Here is a 27,377-nt window from a genome sequence, read left to right as displayed (position 1 = left end):
AAGGTAGAAATGAGACAAATGTGGATAAGAACAAATAGACAGGATTATAGGGAAGAATACAATATAATAAGGCATGCATGTAAGAAAAAAATAAGGAAAATTAGACGTGAGTGGTTGGATGATAAGATAAAAGAAATAGAAAAAGAGAGTAAGAACAGAAACACAAAAGAATTCTATAAGAAAATTAGTGAGCAGAACAAAACGTTTAAAGGAAAGATAAAAAGCATAAAAGATAAAAATGGAAAAGTATCAGAAAACGATGAAGAGTATAAAGAAATTTGGACTAACTATTTTAAAGAATTATTAACAGAACAACAAGATCAAGACCTAAATGAAAACAGAGGAGAAGAGACAATGATGTTAGGAAACCAGCTACAAATACCAACAAAAGAGGAAGTTGAGGAAATTATTAATAGCAGCCGTAATGGTAAAGCCTCAGGATCGGACTGTATCAATATGGAGCTTATAAAATATGGTGGTGAAGAATTAAAAGATAGATTATACAATTTAATAAAAGACATATGGGACGAAGAAAAAATGCCGGAAGAATGGTACAAAGGACAAATTATCACGATTCATAAAAAAGGAGATCAACAGATGTGTAAAAACTACAGAGGACTGACGCTATTAAACACAGCATATAAAATCATGTCCGCCTTAATACAACGAAGACTGACCGAAGCTACCACGAATATCATAGGACACTATCAATGCGGATTTGTTAAGGGAAAGTCTACAACAGATGCCATACATACAGTTAAACAAATTATGGAAAAAGCTCATGGATATAAAATAGAAATTGAACTGCTTTTTATAGATTTTCGACAAGCATTTGATACAATAAATAGATCAAAACTAATGGTAGCTCTGAAAGAAATGGGAATACAACATAAATTAAGAAGATTAATACAAATGACAATGAGTAGAACTGTAGTTAGTATAAAAACTCAAGTAGGCGACACAGAAGAATTTGTCATCAATAAAGGGGTGAGACAAGGAGATTCATTATCAGCAACTCTGTTTAATCTTGCCCTAGAATACGTCGTCAGGAAGATCAACAAAGGCACCCTCCGAACGAGAGAAGGACAAATAATAGCATACGCTGATGATATTGTGCTAATAACAAAAAATAGAAAAACAATGGAACGAATGTTAAACGAAATGGTAACAGAAGGAAAAGTAATGGGATTAAAAATAAACCAAGAGAAAACCAAAATAATGAGATTTGACAAAAACTTTGAAAACAGAAAGGTTAGAGTAGGAGAATACACTTTTGAAGAAGTCGAAAAATTTAAATATTTAGGAATATTAATAACAAACAATGGAGAAAGAGAAACCGAAGTCAAAGAAAGGATTATTACAGCAAATAAGAGCTTCCATGCAAATAAAAAATTACTTAAAAATAAGTTATTGAGTAAGAAATCAAAAATGAAAGTATACAAAACAATAATTCGACCGACGATGATGTATGCAGCCGAAACTCTTAGCATGACAAAAAAACAAGAGGAAAACCTTAGAATACAAGAAAGAAAAATACTAAGAGCAATATTAGGACCAATAAAAATAAATGACAATGAATTTAGACAAAGAACGAACCTTGAGTTACTGGAAGAAATTGAGGAGGATATAGTATGTAAAATAAAACAGCAAAGAGCAAAATGGCTAGGACACATATGGAGATCCGGATCAACTACGACGATATACTCAATATTGGAATGGACACCAGCTGGCAAAAGAAGACGTGGAAGACCAAGATCTACATGGTTACAAGAAGTAGTAAGTGATCTCAACAATGCGGGCATACGACATTGGAAAGGGAAAACCAGAGACAGGAAAGAGTGGAGAAAAATAACAGAGAAAATTAAATAACGAACATGAGGACTGATCTACCTCAAAACATAGATCTAGAGAGCGTAAGCGGCGTAACCCCTAAAGGGGTGTTTAGCCACTATATATATATATTTCGGAAAATATAAATCCTAGATACTTCTACTAAACGTCATTTTAAAGATAAAAAGTGTGAGTTAATTTCTGCTGAAGCAATGTGTATACCTATATCCTCGTGGAAAAAAGTTATGGGGCAAAAAACAAAATTGCTTTCTTTCGTGTTGTTTTTTGCTTTTCTTTTGAATATATTTTTGTGAATAAAAATATTGTTGACTTTAAAATGTAATATTTCGATAGTAAATTTAACCTGGAACAATTTTCCTGTAGACGTCTTCGTACCAAAAGTGCATAGCACTCACCCAAATTCACCCTGTGCCTAGGGACTAATTCACCCATTTCTCAAAAACGCTCCCATATAAATGGTAGCACTCCGCGGTTTTTTCAAATTTAGAGGTCCATTGACTATATGAGACAATAAAATCCTGTTAACGTTGTAGTTCCTTTTAGCTATCTTATTTTGAACATAATCAATAGCCTATATACACAATGGATTTTAAGAAGATCAAATCTCGCTGCTCCCGATTTCTTCGATTCATTGATTTTTTATTTCTTGTCTAGGTATATGTCGAATTAAAATTTTTTTTATTTGACTTCTTGAGTTTTAAAACCAACAATATTTATTTCTTCTACAATCGATACATATGCTGCATCACGTTTTTGTTTATTTTTATACTTCAAAGATTTGAAATTTCATAAGCACGGGTGTGACTTATACAACTAAACTAAACTTTATTGTCCTATCTGAGTTCCATTTGTTAGCTATTTGAGCTATTGAGAATCAAAAATCACATTGATTAACACAAGTCGTCTCCTCTGATGAAGTGGTAATGTGCACGCACAGTTACACATCGAGTGTTGTTTACACCTACCGAGTGGATTGACGAGTATATGATTGAAGGGTGGGAGGTGGAAGACTCGGCCTAGTAATAGAACAAGGTCCGAGTGACTGTCTCGCCATATGACTGGGTCGAGTACTCGGCCAAGTACTCGTTAGTATGTTTATACCAAAGAGCACTCGGCCAGAACACTGTCTCGCTACAATACTCATTACGTGTAATCAAGGGTTAAATATAATTTCGAAAAGGCGTTTACCGTCCTCTTTCCAGAAAGGAAAATAAGTTTACTCTGGGTACATCCTGGACATTACAGTATTGAAGGAAACGAAAAAATGGACTACTGGTATGGGTAGGTAGAGTAAATGGGTCTCAAAAATTTTGAAGCTTTTGGACATGAACTTTTTAAGGAGAGATTTAAAGATATATTAGATACGAAGAGGAAGGATCTACGAACTATCGTAGGCCTCCTAACAGAATGCTGTCGTCTCAAGGGACCCATGAACAAAATGGGACTGACAGAAAGTGCAGATTCTGCCTTGTTGATAACCAGAAGGCGAAACACGTTCTATGCAATTTCCCAGGGTTGCAGAAATGCCTCACTCAAAGTAGGTACGGTACAATATTTCTTGATGCAGGGCTCGTTAGAGTACTAGTAATGTTGGGAGGTGCAACAAACCCAACCACGTTCTGTTTGTTATGTAAACTGATATAGATGCTAAACGTTCAAAAATGATATAGATGTAACAAAACTTCCTATACTATCAATTCGGGCAAATATAATAACTAAAAATAGTAATATTGCAACCCGTATAGTACGAAGACTGTTTTCTCTAAAACGTGAGTTTAAATCTGCTAAAATAAAAATATTGCATCTAAATATTTTAAATAACAAAAAAACTGCTCTGATCTTTACCTTGTGACTCGGTAAAAAATCTATTAGATTTTAATGAAAGACTAACTTATTACATTCTCCGTTCCTAAAATATATTAACAAAATTTATCTCATTCTATATCTTTCTCTCCCTTCCAGTTCGTCGTAGAGATCTCGTTTTGGATTTTATCCATGGCAAGTAATAGGATAATCGGGTATAAACATCGGGAAATCCAGGCTTGGCACATCCTGAACCAAATGAAGTGATTCCAGCTAGGATCCATCTTCCATCTTGCATGGCACATTGCAGAGGACCACCTGAGTCACCCTGTAAACATAAAATGAAAAATAAATATTAATATTATTAAATAGTGTCTATGAAAGAAGATACGATTGCAAAAATAAAAAAATAGAAAATAATAAATAATTAACGAAAGTGATTCCAAAAACATTAAAATAGACTGTAGGTTATACTGTTAATATTTTCTGTCAAACAAGCGGATATACGGGTATAATAATACACGAATATATTGATCTAAGGATTGTCTAAGAATCTAAGATTGTCTAAACCTTTCCGATGTTGCACGCGATACTTTGGAGGAGGCTCAGATGTGGTTCAATACGAACAGATTTAGGGTATATTAGGAGAAAACAAATTTTTAGAGTTTCAAAACTAAGATGAATAACAATACCTTCAATAAAGCGTTTCCTTTAATTACAATTAAGCCAAAGCATCGTAAACCCTGGACTACCAAAGGTATCCGCATATCAGCCAAGAATATGCGTTCACTACTCTACATCAAGAAATTTACCACCAACGTCTCTGTCACGAAATATATCACCAAGTACATAGCAACCTATCTTAAACTTATAAAATCAGCTAAAAAAGTGTACTATCAAAACCGCCTGGGAAGCTCTAAAAGTGTTGCAAAAGAAACTTACTCCATGAAAAACGATATTCGAAATAAAACTCACACTGCTCAAACGTTTTCTCTTCCATACCCTTAAAATATAAATTAATACTTTGTTAAAGTGAGTAAAACTATTACATCAACTATTTTACCACAACAAGATACCATTTTCTATCTCCCTAATTCAAGAAAAATCTCGAAATAATTCTTTATAAAACCAGTTGATAAATCTGAACTTATCCAAACAATCGATAGTATCAAAAGCAAATCTTCCTGTAGTACTGATGGTCTATCGATAATTTTTTTTTCAAATCTCCCAGAAAATGTGTTGGAAGTCCTCATCTCACTAAGTAATGATTCTTTTGAGAAAGGTAAATTTCCAGAGTGCCTAAAGACAGCCATCGTTATTCCTCTTCATAAGGGTGGTGAATAATCAAATAACTGCAATTATAGACTTATTGCACTACTATCGGTACTCTCCAAAATTATTGAGAGATTCATAAAAGCCCAACTTACGTCCTTTCTCGTTGAAAACAACATTTTATCAGAAAGTCAGTTCGGCTTTTTATAAATGTACCACTGATGCCATGTTTTCTGTACTACATAAGGTTTACCAAGCACTGAACAATAATCTTCACACTGCCACCGTTTTATTTTGACTACGTCAAAGCTTTTGATTGTGTAAATCACGACATATTGATAAAAAAAAATAAATTTCTACGAAATTCCAGGTATTTCTTTAAATAGGTTCCAATCTTATATGGATGATAGGAAATAACTGGTTAGAGCAAATCATACAGACTCTAGTCTCAAAAACATTGTATGTGGGGTACCTCAAGGTTCAGACTTTGGTCCTCTACTTTTTCTTACCTTGATTAATGACATCACACTTTAAAAAACAATGGAAAAACCTTTCTTTTTGCTGATTATACCAGTATCACTTGGAGCAACTCAAATATTGCAACTCTTCGTGCTACAATAACTTCTGATCTACTTACAATAAAAACCTGGTCCGACTCTGATTTGCTCTCGTTTAACGCAGATAAAACAGTAGCATTATCTTATAAAGAAGCTCTTCAACTCTTACCTCTTAATAACAGACACATCAATACCGTTGATTCTAAAAAATTTCTTGGTATTTTTTTAGACAGCAACCTTAAATTGTCCCTTCATATCGATTTGTTAAGAAAAAAAATTTATCTTCAGTTTGCTATGTGATAAGATCTGTTTCGAAGGAACTCAATTTAGCTTCTTCCAAAATAACATATTTTTCTTTATTCTAGTCGCATCTTCGATATGGTCTTCCTTTTTGGGGTTCTGGTACAGCTGTCCAATCCGATGTTATTTTCAAATTACAAAGATATCTGTTTGTCCTCAGAAGAACAACATATTGCAGAAGATACTTCAAAGGTCACAGGATTTTAACACTTCCTTCTTTATATATTTTAGAAAGTTTTTGCTTAATTCGTAAACATCTACAAGTCTTTCCAGCAACGACGTATATTTACCGACCCCGTCCTCTGAGTTAGTAAAAGAATCTATATTATGATATTCCGCAAAAAAACTGTACAACCATTTCCCTCTACAACTTAAATCTGCAGCACCTTTCTCCAAATTCCGTAAAATGACAAAAACTTTCCTATCTGAAAGACCATATTATTCAGTAGAAGAATTTCTTAATCAATAACTAAGAAATTAGAGTACCCTTTGTACAAGTAGTATTTTTTTTATCTATATTTGGGTGTCATATGCAGCAGCCTAACTTTTAAACTTATTAGTTACTAATAGACTATGCAATTTGCAATTTATTTAAATTTTTAAATTATGCAAGTGCTTGCTTCTGTGTGACTTAATTATTATTATTTTTGTAATTATATTGAACATTTATGTAATTTTAGTAAATTTTATTGTTATTGTATTGTTATTGTTTTGTTTTCATTACTTTTTATAAGCTTTGTCAATAAAATTGTACAATTTTCTATGACAGTAAAGCATATTTCTATTTTATTTTAATAACATACCAAACAATGCGAAGATAGAGCAAAAAACAATATTTTTCAGTGGATTAGAATAACAGCAAATTATGAGCAACATCAGTTTGTTACTCCTTTAGAGTTTTTGTTAAAACGGGCTGGCTTGTGTATTTTACAAACTTTCACTTATACTTAGAATATTTGAGATACTTTTCTAGGGAGTATAAAGCTGCCAAAGCAGGATATTGTGAAATATTGTCTAGCGCCTCTTGTGATCGTTCATTTATGTTACAAAATTACAAAAATCATTCTAGAAAACGTTCGAAGTTTCTCACATCACACAATTCATTAGTCACGAAGCACATTTTAAAATCTATACATTGTCATATTATCTGTACACCTCCTCTAATAAACTATTGTTATATATTTTATTTACCACACAAGTTCCACTAGATCCATCAAGATGTCCTGCACACAGATGTCCAGATTTAATATGGACAGCATGGCCATACTTCTTTCTGCAAACTGCATTGTCGTGTACTGGAACCCTAGATTCCAATAACCTAAAATAAAAGAGGTTAGAGAATCCCAAAAATGTTTGTTGTATAGTTTTAATACTAGAGAGCATAAAATTATTACCTAAAAAGGTCTGATCAAAAGATTAGGCTTTCACCTAAACAACAATTTAGCATCAAGAATACTTAATACACGAAGGTCTTCAGGCTTATTTCTTGTTTATTTTGCAGCTAAATGTAGATCAGCAGTGCTTGCGTTCAAAAGATTAATGTCCAACTAAATAACACCATGAGAATGATCCCTGGAGTAACCAAGTCCACACCAACTCATTGGTTACCAGTGCTGAGCGATATTCCACCATCACACGTTCATGGATTCAACCTGCTAACCAAAGAATATAAAAAGATCCGAAACAACACAGCGCTGCCAATTCATAACTATACAGAAGATGCAATCAAAAGTCGACTGCGCTCGAGAAAATCTCCCATACAAACCGTAGAATCGGCCGAACCGACCGGGTCCAACATGATCACCAAATGGACCCATGAATGGTCGGAAGCTCAACCAAACACAATTATACCTTGCATCATTTTGTGGATTTGACCTATGACGTAAGACCTGCTGCACACCACCAGCGAGCGCACAAGGGCAATTACCAAGTCGATTAACTACATTAACAATCTGGTCGTTGGCCTATAAATTGGTTCATCATCATCATTGGCTCTACAACTCATGGTGGGTCTTGGCCTCTTTCATAATCAGCTTCCATTCTTTCCTATCTTTCACCATGGTTTTTCAATTTCGTACTCTTAATACTCATAAGTCGTCTTCCACCTGGTCCTTAGATCGTGCTCTGGGCCTAGCTCTTCTCCCCAACTTCATCTGGTCTTTGTTTATAAATGTGTTTCGACGGCTCCATATCATTCATTCTCTCTAGGGGGCCTAGCTACCGCAGTCGGTTTATTTTGATAGATCTATCAATACTAGGCTTACTATAAAGGCGGTAAAGCTCAACATTATAGCGTCTACACTATAATCTGTTTTCCTGCATGCATTTATAAATATGCCTGAGGATGTTAAGTTCAAAACAGCCTAACCGCTTTTTATTACTTTTTGTTATCCTCCAGGTTTCTCACGTGTAAGTGAGGATCGACTTGGCTAGAGGTCTGTACATCAAAATTTTTGTTCTTTTTGTGGTCTATAAGTTGATTATAATTACGTATTTTTATATATTATAGTCCAAGTAATGAAGCTTAAAATAGGACAAAACCTCGCAATTTTTACAGAATGGATGGATTTGCTTGAAAATTTGAAAATAGGTACATAGTAGATAGTCCAAGAATCAAAATCTATATGATGCCGAAAGGAGCTTTTACCATGGGGGTGGTTGCCACCCCGCTTTGGGGGTTGAAATTTTTTATTAAATTTTGACAACAAAAGTTGGTAAAAACATTCATTTTAAGCAAAAAACCTATATATTTTTTTGATGAAATTAATAATTTCCGACTTACGCGCTATCGAAAGTGTTAGTTTTAAATCGAAAAAATCAATGTTTTTAATCAGATTTCTGCTAATAACTCAAAAAGTTTTCGTTTTCTCAAAACAACTTTGCTTAACAAAAATGTTCCTTTTCAAAAAATAAACAAAACTTTTTTTTATTTTCTTGAAGACCAATAGTAATCGAGCTATACTTTATTTTATGCTAGCTCTTCTTCGTCAAATGATAAAAATTGTAGTTTCAAAGTCAAAAGACGGGAAAACTACGCATTTTTCGAGAATAACTTGTTCAAACTAATTTAAAGTATTTACAAATATCTATCTCCAGAAATGAAAAAAGTATCTAGCTCAAAAATTAAGTGACATATTGAAAATAATGTCAGTCTCTAGTTATTTTCAGTGAAAAAGTGATCGGAAGCAACCCCCTAATCACCACCCTAATTAATATTAGTCATTGACCTTATTTGGTCTTCTTTATTTATGTATTATTAATAGGTTCTAGAAGTTTGACCTGCTTATAATAATCAGTTTAAAAAAATGGAGTTAAAAGCGAATAACGAATTTTTGTAGTTTGGTAAAAAATGCTCTTTTCTTCAGAATAGAAAGATTAGCATCAGAGATACGAAAAAATGTTTAAATATGAAATTATATCTTATTTAATTCCTAAGAACATGGTTTGCAAACATTTTTCTCACGGCAAAAATTGAGTGAGCTATTGACAATTAAAACTAGTAATAACATGCAAAAACCACCTTTACCAACCCTTTCAAAGTCACCAATTTTTGCGACTGAGGATCTTATAAGGATTTAATATCAATAGCCTTAATAGACCTTGTAAACACCTAAAAAATTCTTTTTTACTAAACTTTCTAAGATAAAAAATAAAAAAGTTACGGTTAAAAAATCAATATATTTTTTTGAAAAAAAAAAGAAGAAATCAAATTGGGAGCATAATAATGTAAGTTAGCGGTATTTTTAGTCATTGGACTCATTCAGCCTTTTTTATTTATATTTTAGTAATAGATTCTAGAAATTTGACTGGTTTAGAATGATCAGTTTTAAAAAAATTGAGTTAAAAGCGAATAACGAATTTTGGTAGGTTGGTAAAAGATGCCATTTTCTTCAGAATAGAAAGAGATTAGCATCAGATATACTAAAAAATGTTTTAAAAAGAAATTGCAGGCTATTTAATTCCTAAGAACTTGGTGTTAAAAAAATTTTTCTATGGAAAAAATTGAGTGAATAGTAAATGAGTATATATCGAAAAACATTGATTTTTTCGATATAAAACTAACAATTTCGATAGCGAATAAATCGAAAACTATTAATTTTTTCAAAAAAATATATAGAAAATTTTTTGCTTAGAATGAATATTTTTACCAACTTTTGTTGTCAAAATATAATAAAAAATTTCAACCCCCGAAATGGGGTGGCAACCACAGCATAATATAGATTTTGATCCTTGGACTATCTACTACTTATTCTTAAATTTTCAAGCAAATCCATCCATTCTGTAAAAATTGCGAGGTGAAAACCTGGACTAATAGAGTTAATTTTGATTTAGATTGTTTATTAATTGTTTATTGAAACCTTATGAATGTGTCGAAATGACATACGCTAAATAAATAAATAAGTCTAGCGTTATTATGTATGCTTGTATATTTTCTTTGAGGTTAAGGTCTACACTTTAATCGTTTTTAGACTGTTCTTAAGGACTTAAAGCTGCTCTTGACTTTTTCTTTTAAGTGAATAAATATTTCTCTGAAGTTATTTTCTTGTGGTATTTTTGCAACTAACTAGTTTTGATGGGATGTCACCTTTGTTCCTTAAGATATCCTCTCACCACTCACCAATTTTCATGCAAATTGATGGAGGCTCAACGAAATCGGAGGTAATAGCTCATATCCACCTTCAGTGACTCCACTAATAATTGAGATCTATCAAATTCTCTATTTTTAATATAAGGCTGATGTTCACTTATTCTAACGTTTAATGGTCTTGATGTTTCACTTAAATAAAATTGTTCGCATTCACAAGCTATTTTATAAATATAATTATCTGTTCTTTCTTGTTCACAGTTAGGTTTAGTTTTAGATAGCATAGATTTCAACGTGTTTGTTGTTTTGAATGTTGTTGAAATGTTGAATTTATTTCCTATTGTTTTAAGTTTCTCGGATAGTCCTTTTATATATTGTATTGATATTTTCCTCGTATTATTTCTTGTGAATGCTATAGGATCCCGTTCTAAGTTGTTCTGTTCCATTCGATCCAATCTTGACAATTTCTTATTTATAAACGATAAAGGATAATCATTTTTTAATAAAACATGTGTTAACAATTGTTTTTCTTCTAAGAATGAATTGTCGTTAGAACAAGTAATTTTGGCTCTATCATATAAGGATACAATGATTCCATTTTTAACGTTGATGTTGTGATTTGATTTGTAATTGAGATATCTGTTGTTGTGTGTAGGTTTTCTATACACTTGAGTCTCATACAGTATCCTTCTTTGAGACAAACATCGAGGAAAAGTAGGGTGTTATTTTGGGCGTCGAAACGTTAATAATAGTTAAAAAAAGATCAAGGCAGGTTTTGTTTATATTTGATTCAGAGTTGGACCACCATCTCCATATAGCTATTTCAGCATCCTTATGCCTCATCGGTGAAGCTCAGAAGTCTCAACTCTGAAGGAAATACAAACAATTCTGCCAATTTAAGGCAAACCATCGCAATGCAATGAACCCACCTCTGAGAGGCAATTCAGCGACATCTCTCGTATTACGAGGAAAACAACGAAAAGCCCCAGATGCAAAGTTTACTACCTTTTAAACAATTAGAATAATTGAAATAAAAATATAATAAACAATATTTTAAATCCAAGACTTTTCGTTAATAAACTGCTTTCTGGCTGCATCCCATATCTCCGGATTTTACAATATATAATCACAAGAGACGACGAAAGTAGGAGATATAAGTTAATAATAGTATATTAAATATGGAGAACGGTAAGGGTTTTATACCGATCGAAGACAATTGTTTGGAGGAGGAGCGGAGCGACGACTCCAATTATTGTCTGAGATCGGTTACCCTTAACGTTCGACATGCTTATAACGTTTTTTGCACGATTGATACCATTATAAATTATAAAATTAAACATTTTCGTGATATTGACTAGTTTCATTCATTTTATCAAGATAGATACTTTGGTTGTTAGGTAGTAACTAGGGTGCATAACAACAATGGAGAATTGAGTTTTTATTTAGTTGTCAATAATTTTAAGTACAATTTTGATTATTATAAATTAAAATATGAGCGAAAGTCAATTTGAAGAAATTGAACGGGCTTGGGAAGAAGGGTGTTCCGCAATTATTCCCGAAAAATCCAAAATCCGTTATCAAAATACCTACCAAAGTTTTAAAAAATGGTGCGAAGACAAGAATTTAAGAATCGAAGAAAAGACTCTATTGGCATATTTCCTTGAAAGACATATGCAGTTGAAAGCTCCTGGAAGCCTCTGGGCAGAATATTCAATGATTAAATCCACCGTTTTTCTTTATGATGGCATTGATATTTCCAAGTTTTCAGCTTTGATCGCGTATTTGAAGAGAAAAAATATTGGATACTACTAATGTATGCGATTCTGCAGGAGTTTCTGTTAGAAGTGAAATCACAGCCCAAACAAGTGGGATTTCATTAAATAATTTAATAAATTGTACCATAAGTTTCAATATTAATAAATAATTCGTTAGTTTTCTTTATTCTTTCAAAAAATAAATTAAAATTAAGAGACTTTTTTAACTCGACGGTAAGTGAATTATGTACCGTCGAGTTGGAGTACTTACCGTCGAGTTGGATTACTTACCGTCGAGTTGCTAGTAAAAATGTCACCTACTGACGTAAAATCTGTCACGGTAAACAGTCAAAAATGATCAATCGTGCAAAAAATCATTTTTTTAGTAAAATTGTGGCTTATTTCCCATAAAAATTAGTTAAACATTTCTCTGTTTAGCACATCGTATATACCTATTTTTATTTTAATAATACTTAATACTTAACTGAACTTAATAATTTATAGTTTTTGGAGCTTTCTCTTTAGGGTGCCTCATTCTACTCTGTTTGTTCCTCCCTATAATTTTATTTATGGTTTTTTGAAATCAATATAAATATAAAATAGTAGTAAATAATATTTATTAATACCACATCCCTAAATATTTGTTAAAATCTTTAGAGCTTCACTTCCATTTCGGTTGAATTAAATAAATCACACTCACCTGATTGACAGCATTCCATCTTCTGAAGCCCTTCCCCATCCTGTAGCATAACACAGATCCGTTTGGTTGCTCAGCAGTCTGGTGGATGGTAAGCAAACCGCTCGAACTCTGCTTTCCTTTGTAAATTTCACCGGACGGGACAGTTTCATGAGAGCTGAAATATTTTAGAAAAAATAAGGCAGTACGCTTGGCTCAACATTTCTACAGTTAGGTATTATGACTATATCATTCAAAAGTTGTGAATATCTTGGATTCCACTTGGATACAAAATTTTATTTGGAAGTTATTTCAAAAGTCGTCATTGTAAAAATAAACGCCTACCGATGCTTCTGGACGGTTATTCTTTATTTAATCACTATTTTAAATATTTCAAATATTTAAAATTTTTTAGATGAATAATGACGCAGCTGTAGATAGGGTTTAAAGGAGGGGAGTAAATTAAGATAATTAAATTCGAACCAATACGGATAAAAATAAACGCCATCATTGTAAAGATAAATGGCATACCGATGCTCCTGGACGATTATTCCTCATTTAATTCGTATTTTAAATATTTAAAAATCGTTTCTTTGCTCTCCTGAGAAATTTCGCTTTTTGCAGTTACGACATTCTTGTTCCGGACCGGCGAAAAATAATGTACTCAATATTATATATTGTAATATATTATGCATTATATATAGTGGAGTCAATGAAGGTGGATATGAGTTATTACCTCAGATTTCGTTGAACCTCCATCGATTCTCATAAAAATTGGTGAGTGGTTAAAGGATACCTCAAGGAACAAAGGTGACATAGTGCCAACTTGCGCTTTTTGCATTTTAGGGGTGACATACACCCCTTTTTTAAAAATTATTTTTTAGATTTCTGAAAGTGCAGTCACTGTAAGTTTTCACTTCCTATTTCGTTGAAACTTCATCGATTTTCATGAAAATCGGTAAGTAGTTAGAGAATACCTCAAGCAATAAAAGTTATATAGCATCAATTTGCGCTTTTGCATTTTAGGGGTGCAATACACCCCTACTTTTTAAATTGTAAAAAATGCAGATTTCCGCATTATGGCGCAAGTAATTTTTAATTAAGAAAAATAAATATTTCTTTTATATTTATGTGCATGAATTACATTTTTTTTTAATTTTTCAAACCTTATAGTAACCAAAAATCTGAAAATTAATAAGTCGAAAATCACGAAAACTTTTCTTCTATATTTCTGAAAGTGTAGTCACTGAATGTTTTCACCCACGATTTCTTTGAACCTTCATCGATTTTCATGAAAATTGTTTATTAGTTAGAGGATACCTAAAAAAACAAAAGTGATATGGCACCAAGTTGCGCTTTCTGCATTTTAGGGGTGAAATCCTCCTTTTTTTTTAATGATAAAAATGCAGATTTCAGCCTTCTGGCTCAAGCAATCTCGTTTAATTAAGTAAAATAAATATTTTTTTACATTTATGTGCATGATTTATAATTTTTATTAATTTCTCAAACCTTATAGCAACCAAAAATCAGAAAATTAGCAAATCGACAATCACGAAAAAAATTGTTCTTTTATATTTCCAAAAAGGCAGTCACTGAAGGTTTTCACCCCTGATTTCGTTGAACCTCCATCAATTTTCATGAAAATTGGTAAGTAGTTAGATAATACCTCAAGAAACAAAAATGATATGGTACCAACTTGCGCTTTTATCCTGGGGGTGGATGTTACCCCTTCTCATGGGTGAACACTATTTTATTAAAAATAACCCCATAATTAGATAGAGGAGTAAATTCTAAGCAAACTTTCTTTTATCAAGTTTATAAATTTTTTATTTAAATAATATTTCATAATTCAATAAAATATTATTGGTACAGTAAAACCTGCCAATAACGGCCACTAAAAATAGAAAACAATTGGCCGTTATAGAAATGTGGCCGCTAATGCTAGGTTTCCTTTTCCACAAATACATAAAATATAATTGAAAATTTATTTATTTTAGTAATTAAAGCAAATCTAATTAAATATAATTCTACAAACAAACGGAACATACTAAAACTAAATTCAATTTACTACAATATAAAACAATATCTATACGAAAAAACAACTACAAGATAAACAGAATTTTTGTTTGTTTTACATTTTTTTATATAAATGAAACATACTATAACTAATTTATTATAGGTAATACATAATATAAAACAACATACTATAGCTACTACGAAAAATACGCTTATCACTAAAGTATCGTCGTGCTTTCATGTTATATTCAACAAAACCAACTTGGTACGGCCTTTAATTAAGTATCGCAAATCACTTTGGCTGATTTTGTCTGCATATATATTATGTTTGAAGAATCCCTTTTTTTTGTGAGACTGGATATAGGACATTTCTCAAGTATGAATTCAAATTCATGGTATGTATATCGTTGCTATACAGGGATAATAATCTGTGCAATTTTATGGTACAGGCTACGTTAAATATGAAGTAAATGTGGAAGATATACACTGCTTACTCATTTCAATTTAATTTAATTGTTTTTTAATCGTTTAGAATATTTAAAATAATTAAAGACATAAAGTTAGGGATTTCAAAAATAAATTCAGTTCTCACTGGCAGGGTGGGAAATAATAAAGTGCCATACAATAGCATTTCATTATAATGCTCATTACAGGCATTACAGGCTGCTCCGTTTGAGAAAACTCATACTCTCAAACTTTGAGAAAACACTCATTCAGTTTCGACCAACCCTGTATTAGCTAAAATTAAACGTTTTGCTAGATTAATAATTTTTAACAATAATAGACTATATTAAAAATCACTTGAACATAAATTGATTTTCTGATGTCAAATCACTACAATTATACAGGGGGTGAATATTGCTATGAAATTTGAAAAGAAAACGTAATTATTTTTTTTATTATTAATTATCTTCGTATAACATCACAAAACCTGATATTTTAAGAAATAAAACATAGAGGAAAATCCAAAAATGTAAAAATATACAGGGTGTTCCATTAAACAAAAGATAATTTTGTTTCACCCTGTCAATATGGGTGGCCCTGTATATTTGGAAATGTATTTAAATTCTGATATTATCTATACCCCAATCTCACCTAAATAAACTTTTTCGTATCTCCTACAACAAACGACTAATTGGACTTCCCACAACCTGTATACATACAAAATCTCCGCTATAAAATTTTTTCAAAGAAAATGTTATTGGTTTTTTTAAAATAGCTCAGTTAATTTTTGAAATATGAGATTTATCCAAAAACCATTACAAAGCTAAGTAAAAGGTCTATAACATCTATAACACTGTATTAAACATAATTTTCTAAATCCTTTATTTTTTTTAAATACAAGGTGAAAGGGCCTTGGTTACATGGTTCTCGCAGTAAAATTTAGGTTTTAAATGTTTCTATCTCGGTTATTTTTTGTCGTAAAAAAATATTAAAAAAAGAAAAAGCTTAAATAAAGTTAATACTCAAATTTTGTTCTCTACCATTTTCTAAGTATATCGAGTATTTTTGGAGTTATTATCAAAAGAAAATGAAATTCACGAAAATTTAAAAAATTCTAATTTTTTTTAATCGTATTTTTTTTCAAAAATATGCATTCTAAACCGGTCAAAATTGTTGAAGTTATTACTCATGTTAAAATAAATATAGTTTTAAATGGGTTACTATAAATTTTAATTTTTGTGGAAATGACGTATGTTTCATTTTTCATTCTTCCCTAAAAAATCTGAAAGGGTCCTCTTACTTCCATCATAACTTGCTTAATTTTGATGCTATCGACTTCTTATATAGCTTTTTGATAGTTACCTTTAAGTACTTCATTAAAATGTTTAGTATCTATATTTAACAAAGTGCATCGTTTTCCTGTTATTTAAGCTTGAATACTAAGATTTGAGTACTCGCGGAAAAAAAATATACATTCAATTGCATATAATTCACTTTGTATATGTAATAAAGGATTTTTCGAATAAGGAGCTTATTTATTTTTATATTATCTTCGATTTTGGTAATAACAACTTTTTTAAAGAAACTTATGGTTTTTGAGTTATTTATGAAAAACTGCTTTAAAACATGGATTTTTTTCAGGAAAAATCAAAACTTTTGATCTTTAATAACTCAAAAACTATTGATTTATTGGAATAACTTTATATAACAAATTTTACTTATAATTTGTCCCTCTATCGATTAGTGGTATTATTTTTAATAAAATAATTTCCACCCCCGAGAAGGGGTGGCATCCACCCCCAGGGTAAAAGCGCAAGTTGGCGTCATGTCACCTTTGATTCTTAAGGTATCCTCTACATACTTACCAATTTTCATGAAAATCGATGGAGGTTCAACGAAATCGGAGGTGAAAACCTTCATTGACTCCACTAATATAATTATTTATCATTTAACAATCTCCATTCCCCTTAGAATTAATCTCTAGCGAAATTTCATCATTTATTTGTCCCAATCTCACTAATTCCCTGTTGAATTTATGTAGCATCACTAGCACCGACTCCCGACAAATGTTAACAGCGCTATTATTATTTACAGTCAAACGAGATCCGACACGATTTTTTTTTCGGGAGACGAGGGCTCGCAAAACAGCCGACATTTATTGTCGTCGCCAATAAAAATCGGTGTCCGATAAATGTGAATATCTCCATATAAAATGCTCTGCCTCTGGAACTTCCGATTAAAATACGGATACGACACACGACAAGTGTGAACGGGCTGTTAGAGCGAATTCGATAACCTATGACGCACTGAAAAAAGGGTTTGGGACAGTGGCGGCCGGTGAGGTAGTGCCATGGAGCCATGGCACTACCTTATTTGTATACAGAAACATATTTTCTTTATCTTTAAACCGTTTTAATGCCCGTTCGTTTTTGGTGCTTATTTCTTTCCTCTTTATAAATTATATAAAATCTGGCAACGGTGTAGTGTAATACAACCCTCGCCACTCACAGCGGAGGCGATGATCGTGCCAAAATCTTAGATGTCTCGCCTGAAAAGAGAAAGATTTACGGGAATTCTGTGTGACAGAGATAGAGCTATATTGCACTTTTAATACACGTTTAAATGAGACTATTCGTGCCTGGCTCGACAATCTATCTATCTAATTAGCCTTCTTCGGTCCATCTTTGGACATAGGTCTCCCCAATCCTTTTCAATTCTTCTCTGTTTGTCGCTACAGTCATCCACCTAGAGCCCACGTGCTTCTTGATATCATCTACCCATCTCATTTGTGATCTTCCTCTGCTTCGTTTATATTCCCACGGTCTCCAATTTATGAGAATTTTGTTCCATCGGTCTTCTTTTTGTCTTATAGTGTGTCCGGCAAATCTCCATTTCAACTTTGCAACTTCTTGTCTAACATCCCTAACTTTGGGATTTTCTCTCTTATCCATTCGTTTCTCTTTTTATCCATTAGTCTTATGTGTAAAATTTGCCTTTCCATTGCTCCTTGCGTTTTTATGATCTTGTCCATGTTTGCATTCGTAAACGTCCACGTTTGGGAACCGTAAGTGAGAACAGGGAGTACGCATTGATTGCATACCTTGGTCTTAAGATGTGGTGGATATCTTTTGTTTTTAAGGATGTAGCTTAGTTTTCCAAATGCCTCCCATGCCAGTCTAACTCGTATTTTGATCTCTGCTGTTTGGTTTTCCTTGTTAAGTTTTAGAATTTGACCCAGATATATATAATCGTGAACTTGTTCTATTTCATCTTGCTCGACAAGAAAGGTCTAATATTTTTTACTATGATCATAGTGAATAGTGGATCGTAGATCCAAAAAGATTCTCGTAGAGGGTAGTACTACATTATATTTACGAGTTTCTTTACGCGCTCGCTCGCTCGCTCGTTTTTGTATTTATAATTATTACATTTTTAATTATAAATTATTATATTTTTAAATAATTTAAAATTTTTTAATTCTTAATAAAACCCCGAGTTTGTTTTGAGAAATCACGACGAAAAGGAAAATTCAGAAAACAGAGGAATCTTTATGGAACTGTTCAATGTTAGCCGAATTAGACAACGACTTAGGTTCATATTCATAGTTCCAAATCTTTTAAAAGTATGTACCTACCTTAAAACAACACAAAACGAACTCCTTCAGTGCATGTTAGACGTTTATCACGAGAAAATAAGGAAAGAAATTGAAAATTATCTTTGTGTTGCAGTGATTGCCGATGAAACGACAGACGTCGCTTCGCTGGTGAATTTCAGTTAGTTATAGTTTTCCGATATTTGTGTAAAAGGCGACAAGTTGAGAGATTTTGGAGATTTTACTTGCTGGACGGACATGATGTCAAATCAATCACTGAATGCATTTTAAATTTTTAAATTTCTTGACGCCCCAGAAATGGTATTAATGTAAAAGTATCCGTACCTATTATACCTTTTTTGACAATATCGTGAACCGTCACTAAAAATTTAGGCAGCTGCCCGAATTCTGGCACTATCTACTTAAAGTAATACGAGCCGCCACTGGTTTGGGATAAACTGTATATATTTAATTTACGATAGTTATTTTCCTAACAAGTGCAGAAAGTCATACTTTTCCGACTGCAGTTTGCCGAACGACGCGAAGCGGGAGTTCGGCAAGCAGTCGAGTGCGGAAATAGTATATTGTGCAACAAGTGCAGAAAGGTACTAATTTCTCACGAGTTCGAAAAGTTGCGGTACGAGCGCAAGCGAGTGCCGCAATTCAAACGAGTGAGAAATTACCTTTCTGCACGTGTTTCACACTATACTTTTTCTACAAGCACAGTTTTTCCTAAAAATAAAAATCACAATTTCCAAACGACGATTAATTATAATAGGTACCTATGTGATAAATTTTAAACTGTATTTAATTAATACCTACTAATCAATTTAAATTCTTTATACCTAAATATATTGCACAGAAATCAGTTAAAAAATTAATGCACTGCCTTAATTTGTTTAAATTTAAACAATTATTACACATTATTGACATTATATTTATGCAGTCACGGATTTACACAAAACCTACTTTATTCGACGTCTCTTGCACAGGTTGCTAAATCCTTATTGGTTATTTGATAATTATAAAATGTTTAATAAGAATAAAATTGTAAAATAAAACAGTTGTAACATCCATAATTTAGCTTCTATGCTATAGTTAAATATAATAATTGTTTTATAGGTTATATATTTGTCTAAAGTTTAACCACGGATGTAAACAGAATATAACGTTACTCATAATGCGGTAGTCCACGGATGTAAACAGAATATAACGTTACTCAGAATGAGGTAGTCAACTGTGCAGAACAGAACTTTGCGGCACAGAAACGTCACTTTGCGGCACAGAAACGTCACTTTGCGGCACAGAAACGTCACTTTTCTGCACACTAATGTCAAATATCTTATACTGTGAGAAAATATCAAGTTTGCTAACATAAAACCGTGCAGAAAAGTGCACTTTGAATAGTGGTTGTAGAAAAAGAGACTTTCTGCAAGCGTTAGGAACAACATTTTTTCTACGAGTTTTTAAAAAATGACCAAATCTTAATCAATTAATTTAATTAATATTAAAATACATACACAAATTAATTCTTTGACAAGGTTGTCAAAACCAAAGTTTCAGCATAATTGGTTAGCATGACGAAGATCTTGGTTTCCATGAAGACGATTCAAAACCACTGTTATTGTCTACTAATTTGACTTTCGAATATTATGTCAAAATTATTTTATTTCATCGAATTCTCGCGTTAATTTCATTAAAACATAAACACAATAAGATATATTTGAAATAAATTAGTAAATAATATCTAAATATTAGTTTATTGCATGTATTATAATTACTTTAAAACCATATTAACATATCTAAATTAACACGCGTGCGGAAAAGTAAAACGCGTGCGGAAAAGTAAAACGCGTGCGGAAAAGTAACACGCGTGCGGAAAAGTAAAACTTTCTAAACTAAAATGCGTGCGCGAAAGTAGACATTTTTGCACGCTCGTAGAAAAAATAATTTACAAATCTTCAGTGACCAAATTACATAGGATAATTACATAAATTATTACTTTTTGTACTAAATGAATTACTAAATTAATAAATAGACCACTCAAAAGCCTGTATTGTGTGTGCGTTTTATAAAAACGGTTTACATAGAAGAATTTATAGACCAGGGCATTTAAAAAAAAAATCGATTTTTAAATACAGCACCTAGAGACTTGCAACTTTTTGCATTGTGTTCAGGATGATGTCAGGTCAGGTCAAAAAGTCTACAATGGGTAGAAAAATGGGTAAAAAATGCATAATTGCATTTGAAGGTGCATTACATGCATCCAAATCTGCATAAACATGTCAAAATCAGTAAACTCAGGGCCATATTTTTATATTCGGAACCGACTGCCGAAGTACCTAGTACCCAGGGTTACTGCTGAGGGTTATCTTCTATAGTTTCGAGGGTTCTAGGCACTAAATTGATACAAACAGATTACTCGGGAGGTTTTTGGGATTGTTGAACATGGATATGTTACCGTAAAAACCAGATTTCAATTAAAACCCGAATCTACTAGGAAAAACCAGTTTAACTATGAGCTTTAGACAATTCTAGTTTTGACTAGTGAAAACTAGAACTATCAAATATTTTCAGTTAATTCTAGTTGAGACTAAACATATTTCAGTCAAAACTAGTTTTTACTAAACTTTTCAGTAATTCCTAGATTCAACTAAAACTCGGTAAATAATTTGCTGCTCTGGCTATTTGTAAATAATTTCTCTAAAACGTAAAATACTGGACAAGATCGTTATCGTAAAAAACGGAAGTCCTTTGACCACTTGTTGTTATTGTCTTGCATCCAGACTGCTAACATTTTCTCGATGGCTTGGTTAGCTCGCTCTACTGAACCTTGACTCTGGTTGTGCCTTGGTTTTCCATGAACTAATTTCGCCTTAGACCAGTATGACATTACCGCATTTATATTTGCATTACCGAACTCTCGGCCATTTTTGGAAAGTAAAATGCTTGAATGTAAAAAGTCAAAAATCTATCCGTTAATAATTGATAAGCAACTTCGCCCGACCTCTTATTTTGTAATGGTCTCAACAAAACAAATTTTGTTAAATGATCTTGATAAACCATAATAAACTTGTAGCCGTGATCCTCTTGTGACTGCATATCGATCAAATCTACCTAACAGCGACTATTCATTTCTGAATGCAATATAGGTTTCAACACAAGATCCCTCTTCGCTTTACTCTTCTTCCGTGAGCAGGTCTCAAAAATTGATATAAAATTATTGAACATACTTATCAATTCTTCTATTTGCGTATTTTCTGGCGGTTTCAGTCTTCAACCGATCCCAACTTCCATGACCAATAGCAACGTAGGCTGTTTCAATTATGTCAAAAATTTCTTCAGCAGATACATACTTTGATGGGTTCAATTCTAAAAGCCAACTTTTATATTTCGCCAACTTCAACAATTCTAAATCGTTTTAGTGTTTTCTGGGCAGAGAGTTCCGCATCTTGTACTTCGGGCATTAATTTATTACTGCTTTGGCCACAACATTGTAGTGACTTTCTTTCTTCTCAGTCTGTTCCTTTTGTAAGATCTTTTCAAAAAAAAACGTTCTTTCCAAGTTCTTATATCTCTGCTCTCAACCTTAACTTCGACATTATCACTCATGGTGAATAACACACAGTAGTGTAATAATGATAATATAACCAATAAAAACGATGCAGAAAAATCAACAGTTGCACACACTAGTTTGTAAGCCTACCCCGAAAACGCCAAATCGTATTTCTCTCTTCTCGCAAAGATTTTAACTGGTATTCGCTAGTAATTCCAGTAAAAACTAGTTTAAACTAGTATAAACTACTCTAAATGAAATTTGTTCGGGATTTGTAGTTTTAATTGAATTTAGCAGTCAAATCTAGTTTTGACTAGTTAAAACTAGAATTGTCTAAAGCGCTTAGTTAAAACTAGTTTTTCCTAGTAAATTCGGGTTTTAACTGAAATCGGGTTTTAACGGTAACAAATACACCATCAGAACAGATCTCTGAAAATCGAAAACCCTCTTCAACCCGCTATAACCGTGAACCCATTTGCTCCGGGGTCGGTTCTTATGGCACGACGTATCCGTGTTCAGCGATCCTAAAACCCCCGAGTAATCTATTGCCATCAATTTTGTGCCGAAAACCCTCGAAACTCCAGAAGATGATGTGCGTTAGCAGTAACCCTGGACACCTGGTGCTCCGAGACTCCGTTCTGATGGCGTATTTATGATCAGCGATAACAAATATTACCGAGTAATTTGTTTGCATCAATTTAGTGATGAAAAACCTCGAAAGTCCAGATGACGTGCCTGAGTAGTAACTCTAGGCACCAGGTACTCAAGAGTAACAAAATATGGCCCTTAATATACTGATTTTATGCACTTTTGGATGAATTTTATGCACTATAAATGCAATTAGGCATTCCCATCCATTTTGGTATTGTAGACTTTTTTCCTGACGTCCTGACATGAGTTCTGTTCTTAATGCCCTGGACGTAGAACAAACTATTTTCTAATCGTTTCAAATCGATTATTGTATAGATTCTATAGATCGTGCAGTACATTGTGATTACACAATAACTTTTTTTGAGAGTATATTTATGTAAATAAGCAATTTACTCACCGCATTATTTTGTATCGTTATCGATCTAACTTTTCCTAAGAACATTATATTTTAAATTAAAAATTAATCAAAATAAAATTCTCATCGGCATGCGGCAAGTTGTTGATTGTAATAATTGATTTGAGAAAGTAAGCGTTGATTTTTAATGGTAAAACGCAACTTATTCTCATCTGATTTGCTCCTACAATTCGCAAATAACAGAGTATGTTGGTAATTAACAACTATAGGCCAATTCATGAGGGATCATACCTATTTTTTTGTCTTCGGGAAATATTAACAGCCTCGGAAATTCTACGTAAGCATAAAATGTAGAACGTACGCAGTAAAAACTATTGGACCAGGAGAGAAGGATTTTTCACGTGAAGGATCCAAAATAAATTTGGGCATATATAAATGGAGAATCCGTTCTTCTTCTTCCTTTTATGTAAACGGGACATTGTCTGCAGTGTACTAGCCAGCGTTCCTTCAGTAAGTTCTTCCATCCTTTTTGGTTGTCTTCCCACTGATCGTTTTTCTATTGGGGAACCGTCTCGATCTTTTTTTGTGTCTGTTCTATTTGTTGTCATTCGGATTATCAGCTCTTCTTCTCTATCTTCTTCCCGGCGGGTCCTGGAATATTATTTTCGGCAAATATTTATATGTTATGTATTCTCTGTCCTTTTTTATGGAGTTTAAGCCTGGACAATTACGGACGCAAATGAAAAAAGACCTGCCAGTTTTGAGATGAGGTGTTATCAAAGAATGTGAAAGATACCATGGACACAATACGTAACAAATAAAGAAATATTAAGAAAGATAAAAAAAGGAGGAAAAAGAGATACTTAACACTACGAAGTAAAGAAAAATAAGCTACTTTGGTCACATACTAAGAAAAGAAAAATAGGAATTGAAGTTATATAAGGGAAAGTGAAAGAAAGAGAGGACCGGGAAGACGACGCACGTCTGGTTGAAAAATTTAAATCAGTGGAGTGGAAAAACAACAACAGAGCGCTTCAGAATTGCTACAGAGAGAGTAAAATGGGCCGTGACGATCGCCAATGTTCTTAAAGGATAAGGCACGTGAAGAAGAAGATATAGAGACATCAGAGAAGATGTCGAATGCTCGGTGTGGAGAAAAAGACCCGGCAGACTGGTGAGTTTAATTTTAATATCATCACCTCAGAGGTAAGGTGTGTTAATTAACATTTTTCAGAGAAATTACTTCGTGAACATTTGGATCTACCGTATCGAATTCTATCTAGTGAAAACATAATTTTAGTCTCTACTTGCCAAAAGATGGCGATATACTGTGTTAAGTCCCGTATGCTAATCGAGGTAAACAATGTTAAAGACAGTGGAAATTTTTCGCACTACATTGTGCTCATTTTTTACAGAGGTAAATAGTGCTATATAACTGTGTTTTTATAATTTGTTTGATAAATCGAACACTACGCGCTATGAATCGCGGTAGACGTATGTGTGAACTTGTTTTTAAAAACAGTAAAACGGCAGAAATTGTTTATTTTCACTCAGAAAATTTTGAAACTAATGATATAACCTAAAGAGGAAACTTAAAAACCGGTAAGTATTTTTATTTTTCTTTATTCTAACAGTCAGAATTTGGCTTTTTGTAGCATTCTTAAAAGCAACTAACAAGTAAACACATTTTCGTGCAAAATTAGTTATTAAAAATGTGTAAAATGCCATTTTGTGACTTAACACTGTGTACCAGGTTATTCTACGAACTTTTCGAGGACTTAACATATTTTAGATGTCAATGAAGTTTCTGTCTACCTTCAAGTTCGTTCAAACAGGCCCGGATTTCTTTATTACAAAACCGATTTTCAGAAATCGCCGAAATACTGTAGCATCTAAAGATATGCCAGTTTTACCTCAAATTGTTGCAAAGCCTATCACTACAAAGAAATATAAACACCTACAAAACCTTTTACAATGGGTAGGTACCTCAAGTTTTTCATACATTTTACCAAAACCTCCAACATTTAGATGATTCTTTAAGAGAAGAGGATATTGACGACTAAAGTAACTTCTTTAAAATGCTTATATTATTATAAGCCTCGTAACTATTAATATTCTAATAATAATATTACTATCCTCTTCTCTTAAAGAATCATCTGTATGTTGGAGTGACATATTATGACACTTTCTTTTATTTTTACTTTTGATAAATTTTTTTTTGTATTAGGGTATATTCGGATTATTAAAATATTGTTTGTAACTTAAATTTATGTTTTAGTAGTAAACAAATCTCAGTAATGTCCTATGTTAAGTCACAACTCAAGTATTGGAAAATTGGGGTTAATAATATTGAGTCACATCAAAGTCAAAATTTAGAGAAAAGTAAAATAAATCCTAAAGAATCTCGAAATAAATTGACCAAACAGCTAATTTTTGCAAAGACCCCAATATTAAGTTCATTCGCGGTTTCTTCACACTTGTTTAAACACGACATAAACTTTCAAATTGGTTTCCTGACAAATTTAGATTTGGTGACTTAACACACCTTACCTCTGAGGTGCTGATATTAATTTGTATATTTATGTCATCACCAAAAGGAAATATCGAGAAAAACCAAAATGACTTTATAGAAAACCGTATACATAATATGTATGCTAATTACAATATATGGGGAAGAAAACTGGGTACTTAATGACAGACAAAGAAAAAGATTACAAGCTACAAAAATGAGATACTTATGAAAAGTGGTGGGAACAAGAAGATTAGACAAAAGAAGGAACGAAGATATAAGACATGAATTACAGGTAAAATCGTTCAACGAAAACGTTGAAGAAAAGAAGTTAAAATGGGCTGGACACATGATAAAAATGAGTGGTGACAAACAAGTGAAAATTGCATGGGAGGCCAAAGCAGTGGGTAAAAGCACGAGGGGCAGACCAAGGAAAAGCTGGAACACTAGTGTAAACAAAATACTACTTAAGAAAAGAGGAACATCGTGGCAAGAAGCAAAAGTTTTAGCAGCAGATAGGAAGAAGTGGCGTAAATTTGCAGAGAGTATCATATAAAGGAGGAATCCTCTACATCTAATGGTAAAAGAGGCATCTATTATGAATGTGTATATTTATATCATATTTATTTCAAAATAATGCCTTATTTTTATGTTTCGTGACACATTTCCTGAAACGAGTCAAGAACAGGACTACAAATAACTTACTATTAATATTTCTACAGATCTTTATCAACGAGCATCTAACTTATGCACCATTTGATGCAAATGATACTTTTTTCAATGCCTTCGGACTACGAAAGTGTCTTTATCGGGTTTCACTGGTGAGAGCAAAGCTAATTGAAATATAATAAGGCTCTTTATATAAAAGAATAACACAACAAAAAATTAGCATCATTAATGCAGTAGCTTTCTTTTGACGCTAGGTGGAAATGATATGGAACATATTTTGCATGAATAAATGATGCATATCTAATGTGCGTTTGATTTTATTACAATTATACTAAATTTACAATCAAGATGCAGTAGAAATAAACAAACCAAGACATGTTAAATGCTACTAGGAGCACACCCAAATCATAATTTACAATGCATAAACTTTGGAAATCATGATTTGGGATTTACAATGTATATAAATTTTAAAATTATGATTTGGGAGTGCTCCTAGTAGCATTTAACGTGTCTTGGTTTGTTTATTTTATTTCGAATGCATCTTGATTGTGAATTTAGTATAGATGGTTTAATGGCACTGTTTCCGTTGTATTCCCTTAGTAAAACTATATTTCAAATGGGGGAAATGACTTTTTTAGTATTTGTAGACGCTTCAATGCAAACGAAGCCGGTATCTTAATTTTCCTAATGGTAAAGCTAAATTAGCATTAAATGCTAATTAATTATTTATGGAATATGCGGGTACTTGATGGACATTTTATGTTAAATAATATAACATAAAATATAA

General features: G+C 32.5%; 1 protein-coding gene across 1 annotated transcript in view; it reads right to left on the bottom strand.

Moving 5' to 3' along the window:
* Positions 1–3,140: 3,140 nt before the first annotated feature.
* Positions 3,141–27,377, bottom strand: part of LOC114329502 (chymotrypsin-like elastase family member 2A) — a 137,891-nt gene continuing 113,654 nt past the window's right edge. Inside the window, exons 5-7 of the mRNA XM_028278633.2 lie at positions 12,823–12,976; positions 6,975–7,101; positions 3,141–3,982 (exon numbers count right to left, since the gene is read on the bottom strand). Of these exons, the coding sequence (XP_028134434.1) occupies positions 3,791–3,982; positions 6,975–7,101; positions 12,823–12,976 (473 nt within the window). The 3' untranslated portion in view covers positions 3,141–3,790. The remainder of the gene's footprint in view (positions 3,983–6,974; positions 7,102–12,822; positions 12,977–27,377) is intronic.

The sequence above is a fragment of the Diabrotica virgifera genome, chromosome 1 (genome assembly GCF_917563875.1).
Source record: "Diabrotica virgifera virgifera chromosome 1, PGI_DIABVI_V3a".
Lineage (NCBI taxonomy): Eukaryota > Metazoa > Arthropoda > Insecta > Coleoptera > Chrysomelidae > Diabrotica > Diabrotica virgifera.
Note: the sequence above shows the minus strand (reverse complement) of the source record. Positions and strands in the feature narration are given on the sequence as shown.